This window comes from Hipposideros armiger, unplaced genomic scaffold (assembly GCF_001890085.2).
Source record: "Hipposideros armiger isolate ML-2016 unplaced genomic scaffold, ASM189008v1 scaffold_381, whole genome shotgun sequence".
In the NCBI taxonomy this organism is placed as follows: domain Eukaryota; kingdom Metazoa; phylum Chordata; class Mammalia; order Chiroptera; family Hipposideridae; genus Hipposideros; species Hipposideros armiger.
In genome coordinates, this window is record NW_017731731.1 from 1,702,543 (window position 1) to 1,713,350 (window position 10,808).

The window sequence follows — 10,808 nt, forward strand, 5'->3', positions numbered from 1 at the left end:
GTGTTTTCTCACTGCCCTGTACTCCACCTCAATCTGCAGCAGCAAGTGAATAGTCTGGTAATCAAGTTTATGAATTATACCCTACTTCAGCATTTTCCTTTCCCAGGTGGAAAGAAGTGACCTCTGCAGTTTAGAAGGCTGAGACACCGGGGCCCCTTGTCAGAGATCATGATTCACTTGGGCTGGGGTGGGGCCTGGGTGTGCATTTGTTTGATGGTTGCTGAAAACTCCTCTGGTGAGTCTAACGTGCAGCTAGGATGGGGCCATGACCTTACGTCACCAGCCGTTCCTGGTTATTGATCCTCGTTTTCTGTCTCGGTGGAATAAATGGTGCTGGAATGTTAAGGTCACATGTAAACCATCTACAGTGGTATTTGTGAACATTTTGTGGTCTGCTTCCTTGAGATTTTTTGTTGAAACTCTGTTAGGTGATCTGCATTGCAGTGCGTTCTTCGTCTTCCTGCCCCTCGATATAGGAAGGAAGCACCACGAATGGGCTGTCATGTTGGCTTAGAGAGTCAGGGACTGGATGAGGAGATTCCATCCTAAGCGTTCTCTCTAAGGCTCAGTTTCCCATCCTTGGTCACTTGCCATCCATGAGTCCTTGTTGAAATCTTACTGAGGCAAAAAGTTGAAAGCTGGGGCTGCTTTCATCTTTTCCACCCCCAGCATTTGTTTAGGTGCATCCTGGTTAAAAAAAAAAAAATAGGGGAAGGCTTTCAAGACAAAAGGATCATTCCCTTCAGCTGCTGTTATTAACAGAGAGAGCCTTGGCCTTGTAGGGGAAGCAGGAGTAGGAAGTTGTGAAACTGTGTGTGTGTGTGTGTGAGAGGTTTCCAAAAAGCCTCTCTAGGGCCGGCCGAGTAGTGCGATGGTTAAGAACTGGCTTGGGATGCCAGAGGGCCCCGGTTCGGATCCCACATGAGGGCCAGTGACACTGCCCTCTACAGCTAAGATGCTGAACAACAGCTCAACCTGGAGCTGGGTTGCCATGAGTCGCCGGCGACGGTGTAGGCTGCAGCCCCTGTGGCAGTGGGTTGCCATGGGCTACCGTGTGTAGCCAGCAGCCAGCGTGAGCGGCCGTCCAGAAGCCGGCGACTGATCTGCTTCGCCTGGGAAGAGCGCAATGATGGTGCCAACTTGGGCCGGTGAAGCAACGTCCTCCACAACTAGACTGAAGAACAAAAAGACAGCAACTTGTCTGTTCCCCTTCCCCCAATTCCCCAGCGCTGTTCCCATCCCCCAATTCCCCAATTAAAAAAACCAAAAAAAAAACACAAAAAGCCTCTCTAATGTGCCTGTGTGATCTGTTTTGAACACTGATCTCATCTGGCACTGTTAACATTTTGGGCCCAATACGTAGATCGTTCTTTGCTGTGGGGGTGCTGTCCTGTGCATTGACGTTTAGCGGGATTCCTACCCGCCACTGCAAGGTAGTGGTAGCCCCCTCCCCCAACTTGTGTCAATCAGAATTATCCTCAGACATCACTAGGTGTGCCGTGAGTGGCAAAATCGCCTCCAGTTGAGAGGCATTGACCTGGTTTATTAGAAGGTGTATCTCCATCACCCCATTAGGGAAATATTACAGTGAACATCAGTACACGAAAGCAGATCTGGGTGTAAAATAAGTTTTATAAAACATTTATTGAGAAAATTCCAACACAAATACCCTTTTCTGGCTTTTTTTTTTTCTCTCTTTCTTTTTTGAGACAAGGGAAGAGCTAAGAACAACGTAATGCTTATTCTGAATGTTGGCTTTTTCCCCAAACGTGAGTAAAAATGTCCTTCATGTATGTATCACTGAAATGAACCCTTGAAACAAAGTTATTTCAATCAGTAATTATGCAAAACCCCCAAATTTTATGCACGTCATGAGGATCATTGTTCAGGTAGCGTCCATGGTGCCTTTCCAGGGCTTCAGCGTCTGTTTGCCTCTCGTTTTAGGCTCACATCCACTTCATGTTTGTGGTGAATTCATCTCTACTTTATCTTCCCTAGGCCTCTGCTTGACCGGGTGGAGCAAAGCAGGCGCCTTCATTTAGCTCAGTGACAAGTCCACAGTGTTACAATAAAAGTGCCAAAGCTCAGAGAGTTGAGTTGCTTCTTCTTTGAAAGCTGGTCATTCTAGGAGTTGAGCTGAGCAGAGCCAAGCGACTCTGGCTAACACCGACCCTTATGTGTCAAAGCCACTTAGGGCCGATGTTGGGTTTGGAAGAATCAGCCCCCGTGACATACCTGGGGCACGTCTGTGTGATGCTAAGTGGAAGCCGGCAGTCTGCAGTGAGCGCACGCATCCCTCCTGCAGGAAGCAGGTTAGGCAGCTTTTGCGGTAACAGGAGGGCTTCTGAGTTAGCCATGAGCGTGGACGGCACCTTGGTCAGCGTGGGGAATCGTTAAGCACCCAGCACGGACATGCCCCCGTTTGATTTGTGGGGCAGAGCGTGCTTGCCTCCCTCCAGTGCCTGTGACATGGAAGGTTCTATTTTGGGCTGATGTTCCACACACATTGTCTGCAGCTCGATTCTGAGGACAGGAGACCATCAGGCAGCAGGGAGGGAGAGTGGAGAAAGGGGAACTGCACAGATTTCTCTTCTCACAATCAAATATGGTCCAGTTCTTCAGATTCTTTGAAGTTGCGCAGATACCAGCAGCACACGATCGTCTGTTTGTATGTTGATGACATTCAGAGCGTGCTCTTTGTAAACTGTGAGTGCTGCTTATTGTCACACAGCACGTGGCCTGCCACCCAGGCCCGGCCTGGGAGATCCCAGCCGGTCTTGATTCCCACCTGGGTTTGACTGATGACACCCGTCAAATCCTGTGTGTGTGGGGGGGGTGTGGGGGCAAGGTTGTTGCAGAGATTAAGAGCCTCCATTTTTATATTTTTAAAGAACATTAAGGGACCTTATTTATTCTACTTTCATGACACACTGACAGAATCAGCAAGGCCTCTATCTGCAGTTTTTATCTACAGGGAAACAGACACTGAGATATGGTGAAGTTTGGCTTGAAAGAAGTTATTATTTTTTATTTTCCAAGTTACAGTTATAGTGTTGGATTTCCCTTTGTTTCATAGTGTATATTTAGCTTTCCCAGTTGTCCTTTTTTTTCCCTGTATAATTGCTTTGGTTTTGTTTCTTACCTTTGGTGGGGGGGGGTGTTTATGTTGATCTTATACATTATGAGTATTTCTGTGGAATTCTTATATGACGGTAAAATGACCGAAAAGCAAAATGCGACCATAGCCTAATGATTAAATTCCAGCTGAATGTCTTTATTGTCAGTCTCACCTTTTCTTGGCCCCTTCCTTCAATTCTTTTTTCCTTGCAAGACATTTAAACTCAGGCGTTAATAAGGGTCTTTAACACAAAAAAAAATCAATGTCATAATTGGTTCGTCTTTAGAAATGTTTGGAGAATCTGCTTTCTTTCACATACGTTGTTAATATATCTCATAAGGCAAAGACATTTTTCTTCCTCCTTTAAATTTAAGTCCCGAATGGACTTGAATGTAGCTAGAGTGAATGTGTCTAATCTGAGTAAATCAAAGATAAGCTAACTGTAAACTTATATGTGTTTGTCCTCCTCACCTCAATCTTGTCTTTCCACCGTGAGTGGGACGTGCTAGTTACAAAGGATTTCCCAATCACAGGAACATTGTCAGGATGTGAAAATAATTTTAAAAAGCAAAAAAGTGACCCCACCTGTCCATATCAGTAATTGTTATTTGCAGCAGCTTTTGAAATAGCCTGTAGGTCCTGTCCAGCCGGGGCCTCCACCCTGCTCTGTGCTGCCTCCTTCTCTGGGGCTGCCCAGTCCCCCGTTTGTCCTTTGTCTCTTTAGATTTGGCCCTGCTCCCTCTCTGTGCCACCAAATAGTGACTGGGCACCCCCTCACACCCCACACCTCCCCCATGCCAGGTGGTGTGCTAAATGCTGGGACGGAGGGAGGTGAGGAGGGCGGAGCCTTTGCTCAGGCCCCTTCTTCCTTACCTCTCGGCCTTGTCTTTGGTTTTCCCATCTCTCTGATGGTTAGCAGAGCTCTCTGTGTGTGCGTGTACTGCTAAGTAAGTGGGGGCAGCTGCCTCCAGGACCAAGAAGGTCATTCCTTCAGTGTCTTTTGTTAGTGGAAAGCCTCTTGTAGTGAAGGGAAGTCTGAGTATGAAGTTGCAAAACTGTGTTTGTATGAGATTTCCCGAAGAACTCGACAATGTTGCATATAACCGTCTTAAGCTGAGGGTTGTCCTGAGAAGGCCTGGACCTGTGGGAGCAAGAATATGATTTCTCCTATTTGAATTCTCGGTTCCTGCCATGTTGGCCTCTCTTCCGCTTTCTGGAGGTGCCCCTGTCAATTCCCGCCCCTGGCTTTCTTTGATTCCTAAATTCCCCCTAATCACTTATTTGTTATCTACTGCTGCATGACGAACCACCCCAAAACAACTATTTCTTTTACTCACTGCAATTTAGGCCCGGCTCAGCTGGCTGCTGGTTCTGCTGTCCTCACCTGTAGTCAACATGTGACTGTGTCGTCTGGGCGGGATTGGGCTGGTTTAAGATGGCCTCAGGCACGTATTTGGTGATTGGTTGGCTCCGATCCCGCTCTCCTTCAGGTCTCATTCTTGAGAGGCTAGCTTGGGGTCTTTTTGTGTGGTGGCCTCAGGGTTCCCAGGGGGCCAGACCAAAAACCACAAGGTGACTTGAGACCTTAGCTCAGAATTCACATATCACCACTTACGTCCCATTCTGTTGGCCAAAGCAAGCCGCAAGGCCGGACCAAATAATGGGGTGGGGAAATAGACCCAGAGATCTGTACTCAAAGGGATGGGAGGGTGCGTCACTATCATCTTTGCAAACTGTCTACCGGTTTCGCCCTTTCTCTTTCTCTCGTATTTTATTAATTTTTATCTTCAGTTAAGGGCAGAAGCATAGCATAATGGGGTAAAAAAAGAATATATGCTTTAGAATCAGATAGACCTAGAGTTATTAATTCACAGGAGTTCTTTTATATTCTGTATATTAATATTTTGCCAGTTATATGTGTGGAAGATAACTTCGCAGTCTGTAATATGTGTTGCTTCATTCATGGTGCCTTTTGACCGAGAAAAGATTCTAATTTTAGTAAAATCTGATTTTCTATCTCATATGATTTGTGCTTTTTATAGCGTGTTTAAGAATTTCTTCTCCCCCCAAAAGTAACCAACATTGCCTTCTATATTTTCTTCTACAAGATTTATAGTTTGGGCTAATCACATTCTGGCTGATACCTCCGTTACTGATTTTTGTGACTTGTATGAGCAAGGGGTCCAACTTTATATTTTTCCACGAGCGTAATCTACTGTCCTAACGACATTTATCAAACGCTCCATTCTTTCTCCCCCGGAACCGCCATGAAATGTCTATTGCACCTCACACTTCCACATCCGGGCGGGGCTGTTTCTGGGGTCTGTTAGCCTGTCTCTTCTGTCTGCCTATCTCCTTGCTAACTCTGCACTGCTTTATATCACTGTAACATTATAATACATGTTGATATCTGGTAGGAAAAGTAGCCTGATCTTGTTTATCTTCTTTAAAACTGTCTTTGGCATTACTGGCCTTTTGCTCTTTCATAACAAATTTAGTTCCAAGAAAAACATGCTGCTGGCGTGGTTTGTCTGAATACACATTCTTTGGTATTTGTTGAGACTTATATTGTGGCCTGGTGTGTGGCCGGCTTGCATAAATTGCTGTTCCTTGGGGGAAACGTACACTTACAAATCCTTAAGAATAGGGTTTGAAGTACATTTATGGATCAAGCTTAATAATTCCTGGTGTTCACATCTTCTGTATCCTGACTGAATCTATTTTGTCTGACATTTTTAGGGCTTTCTTTACATTTGCCTAACATATTTTTCCATCCCTTTACTTTCAATCTTCTGTGTCTTTTGCTTAGGTCTATTTGTTGCTTATATAGCATATAGGTGGGCTTTATTTTACATTTATTTAAATCTACACGTGAAGTTTAAGTTTATTCTACTTTATATTTATTTAGAAGATCCATGTAGTTTGACTTGTTTTTGTCATCTTAGTTTGCTGCCTTTGATTTGCTGGTTTTCCCTTTCATGCCTCTTGGATTGAATTGCTAAATGCCACTTGCTCCTCTCAACTGATAGAATCTAATTCTGTTCATTTAGTGGTTGCCCTTAAACTTTTAACATGATTTCTGACATAGCAGAGACCAAAATTAGCCTTTTTATTTCCCTCTTGAAGATAAAAGGACTTTAAATATAATCACTCCCACCATTGTCTTAGTTGAAGCTTGTATTTTTGTAATTCCCAAATGCCATTTTGGGGCATATGTGGGGTATTATTTTATACACTAAGACTTACCTGTGTGTATATCAGTTCTTCTTCATTTCACCTTGTATATCAAGTGTGTGTGTGTGTGTGTGTGTGTGTGTGTGTGTGTGTGTGTATCTCCCCACCTAAAGTACATCCTTTAGAGAATTTTTTAGTGAGGTTCTATGTGTAGTAAACTTTCTCACCCTTTGTTTCTCAGGTGTTTTTATTGCGTTCTTCTTCTTGGGTAATATTTTAGGTGGAAATACAATTCTATATTGATAGTTTCAGCATTCAGAGGTTTTTGTGCTATGGTGAGGTAATGTCTTCAGATAGATCTTCCTGTCTTCTATTCTTTCTTCAGCCTTTATTTTTATCTGTTGAGTGTTTCATGTCAGTGGTTATAGTTCTCGTTTCTAAAAATTCTGTTAACTTCCCTGGTCTTTTTTTAAATTGCCCCTTTTCTTCATCTTTTTTAAAATACTTATTTGGCATTCTCTATCTGATCTCTGTGGTGCTGTTACTTGGGAACCTGATTCTGCAGCTTGTTGTGTCTGCTGCTTCTCACTTGCGGGGACTTGGTTCTTCCTGTGTGTTTATAATAATGGATTATGGGTTCTTGTTTGACCCAGCTTTGTCTCCGAGCATTATGTGACACCATCATTAAGGATGAATCCCTGTAGGGTAGATTTGTTTTTGCTTTTGCCAGGCGCCCTTGGAATACAACTCTAGAACAGCTTAATGGCAATTTATCGTCTTGAGTGTCATGGACTGAAAGTTTGTGTCCTGCTAAAATTCACGTGTCGAAGCCCTAACCCCGATGTGATTGTTATTAGGAGTTGAGGCCTTTGGGAGGTGATTAGGTTTAGATGAAGTGCCAAGAGTGGAGCTCCCATGATGGGATTAGTGTGTTTATAAGAAGAGGAAGCGAGACCAGTGCTCGCTGCTCTCTCCCTGTACACACAAAGCGAGTACGTAGTGAGTACGTAGTGACATGGTGCGAGTCTGGACAATGGTCCTCACCGAGAAAAGAAACTGCTAGCTTCCAGAACGGAGAGAAATTAATGTCCCTTGCTTAAGCCCCTCAGTCTTTTGTCATAGCAGCCTGACTGACAAGACATGGGATTTTCCTGGATACATAGTGTCAGTTTGAATCTCAAACACCCATGAGGCCAGCCTGTGGTTATAATCATAGGGAGGAAACCTTCTTTGTTCCCTCCCCACTCTCCTGTCCCACAGTATAGGCGGAATTCAACAAGCTTCCCTCCCTTCCTTCCTTCCTTCCTCCCTTCCTTCCTCTCTCCTTCCCTCCTCCCTCCCTCCCTCTCTCCCTCCCTCCCTTTCCTTCCTTCCTTTCCTTCCTTCCTTCCCTTTCTTTCTACCTTCTGGTCTTCCTTTCTTTTTTTCTTTTGCCAGTGAGTACTTTTATCTTTTATCTTTTTACATCTTTTTAGACTTATGATATAGCCCTTCAAGAGAACCTATGAATTAGGCGATTCAGTTCTAACTGGTACTGACCCAGTGCCTGTTTTCTGTCTCAGGGCTTTACAGTTAAAACTTCAGGGCATTGGTTCCCCAGCTGGGTGTGTACTGCTGTCTGGAAATGTGTGGGTGCATTTTTGATTGCCACAGTGACTGGGAAATGCGAATGGTATTTAGTGCCCATGAGCCAGGGAGGCTAAGTATACCTGCCAGGTGTTTTGCTCCCAAAGAATTGTCCCTCTCCGAACACCAGTAGTTTTGTTACTGTGCAAAAAGGTCTGGCTGCTCGCTGCACAAAAGCCAAAACTCGAGAGGCGAGGCTGGTGGAAAGAAAAGTAGGTTGTATTCCAAGATGCCAGCATTAGGGAAGACAATGGACTCCCAGTCACAAAGACTGTCTTCATGCTCTCAAAACCCCCGAAGGTTTCATAGACACCACAGGAGGGGCAAAACGAAGGAAGGAGGAGGAGGCCAGGCAACTTCAGGAAAAGCGCTTCCTAGAGGCTGGGCTGCCCCAGGGTCCGGGGTGAACCTCATACAGATGCAAAAAAAACCTCCCAAGTTACTGGGCCAGGTGTGCACACTGGTCCGAAGCAAACAGAACCGTTGGGATGGGTGTGCAACGTAAATGCACAGCAAACAGAGTCACCAAGGTTTGGAGGGAGGGGAGGGAAGCAAAGAAAGGAAAAAAAACTTTCAAAAGTCCGAAGCCAAACCACTGTCAAGTCGAATTACATCAGAGGTTTAAATTTCAAAAAGAGAAAAGCTATAGGCTCACCGTTCCAGTTTCTCTCTCCCTTTGGGAAACACCGCTTAGGGTTTGGGGCCTCATGGGTTTCCTCAGCACTGGCATGCACTGGGACTGGCTCAGCACTCCAGCTTCCTTTATCTTTTTCATTCTGGGCTCTAGGGGTTTCTTGGAGCTCAGCTTTTGTATTAAAAGCAGAGATGGTTGTATTTTATTTAGCATTTCTAAGTGTTTTGTAGAGGTAGGGTTTATTTGCTTGCTTTTCAGGATACCCAGCCCACCACCGTGTGGTTAACAATGAAAACCCTCTCATTTGATTTCCCACTATGTTATGAGTGCCAGCTATCCCTCAGGCGCTGTTATGCAGCTGGTAAATGCAAGGTCACAGCATTTGGCTGTACTGGGTGGAGGGGGTGGTCACCATTCTGCAGACTGCAGTGTGAATGGCGCCCCCTTGTGTCCTGCAGCCTGCCTGCTCTGGTGAGTGCTGAGTGGCCCTAGTTCCTGCAACCTCAGAGATTGGTGCTGTCAGCATAAGTGAGCTGTCAGCTCCTCCACGGTGGTGACCAACTCCTCCCCTTCTTTCTGGCCCCGGCATCTCTGTCATGGCCACATATCAAGTATTCAGTCCCTGTTTTTTCCCCTTGGAGGTGGCGCTGTGACATAGTTGATGTCCACCAAGGTAACTCAGCCTCTTTCTCTGACCGCTACCATCGTGTTAGAGTGAGCGAGTAATTAAAAGAAATGCAAGAAAATCCTAGAGCCAGAGCAAAAGAGGGGCAGCAGATAGAAATGTCCACGCCACATTCATTCCAGAGAAGGGGAAGGGGACTGGAGGACGTTTCCTTGGAGCAAAGATTGCTCAGAGGTCGGCTTCCTCCAGTAGCTTCTCAGCCAACTCAGATTTGAAACACAGTGATGTCAAGCAGCTTAGGACAATAATGGTGTCGTTGGAGTGAGGCAGCCTCTTTGCAGACTGAGGTTTTCATCCAAAGAGACAGAAAGTGGCTCTTTCCTCTCATTTCTTTCCTTCCTTCCTCCGCTCCCCTTGCCTTCCCCCCTCCCCCTCCCTTCCTTCTTTCTTTCTCTCTTGCCTGGTCACAGTGAGAGTACCTTAGTCCCCAATCCAGTGCCAGACAGGTCTAATGACCGCTGTTCTATCAGGCTAGCTAGAGGTTTTTAAGTGACCTGGGGCCCTGCTACTCTAGGTATGGTCCGTGCACTTGCAGTATTGATGAGTATCATCTTGGAGCTTATAAGAAAGGCAGAACTTTAGATCCAGCCTATGTCCATTGAATCTTAATCGGCATAACATGATTCCCCCAGGGGGTTCTGATGCCCGGGGAACTTGGGAAGACCTCCAGAGGAAGGTGATTCTAACGTTCTCTTCCTTCACTTTTACATAGAATATGACGTGAATTATGGGAATATGGTGTTATGTTTATGGTTTGCGAGACTGAAAACAGACATCACAGGTGTTGTGGACTGAATGTTTGCCTACCTGGGTCTACCTCCAAATACATCACATTGGGAGGGTTAGGGCTTCAACGTATGAATTGGGGGGGACACCATAACTATTATTGTACATTATAACTAATAGAAATATACTGTACTAGAAAATAATAATAGTAGTAACAATAAAAACAACAAAACTAACACTTATTGCCCCAAGACTGTGGAGCTTGTACTAGGAGGGTGTACCAATATACGTGCACATCCTGAGCTTGACCCCACGCTCCCTTACACAGGGCTGACTTTTAGCAATGACTCTCATGCTGACCCACCTTTCCTTTGGATCTCCCCCTGCAGGGCACAGCCTCAGCAGTGAGCAGGGCAGCAGTGCCGAGACCGCCCCCGAGGAGGCTGAAGGGCCAGACCTGGAATCCTCCGATGAGACTGATCACAGCAGCAAGGTGAGAGATTTTCATTTTCACATCCTGTGTCTCAAGCCACCGGAGAGTCCCAGCTGACGCATCACCTTTGCAGCTGTATGTAGTTTGAAGGCCTCTCCACGGGATCGAGTGTTTTTACCTCGGAGGTGTCGCTAAATAAGATATGAAATCCAAATTACAGCCTCTGTAATAGACCCAGATGTGAGACTGTAGGGCAGAAATCACTCTTAATGAATCCCATTTCTTTCTTACATCTCTGTTTGTGTACGATGAAGCAGCATCCAAAATGTGTGAGATTGGGTCAGGTAGACGGTCTTATTATTCATGGTTTCTGGGATGAACTCCTTTTGCATGAGCCGTGTTCAGCTCTTGT

The 10,808-nt window shown here is 45.4% G+C and overlaps 1 protein-coding gene across 1 annotated transcript in view; it reads left to right on the plus strand.

Moving 5' to 3' along the window:
* TIAM1 (TIAM Rac1 associated GEF 1) overlaps positions 1-10,808 on the plus strand; it is a 412,279-nt gene that overhangs the window by 353,795 nt on the left and 47,676 nt on the right. Inside the window, exon 16 of the mRNA XM_019662811.1 lies at positions 10,353-10,456. Within this exon, the coding sequence (XP_019518356.1) occupies positions 10,353-10,456 (104 nt within the window). The remainder of the gene's footprint in view (positions 1-10,352; positions 10,457-10,808) is intronic.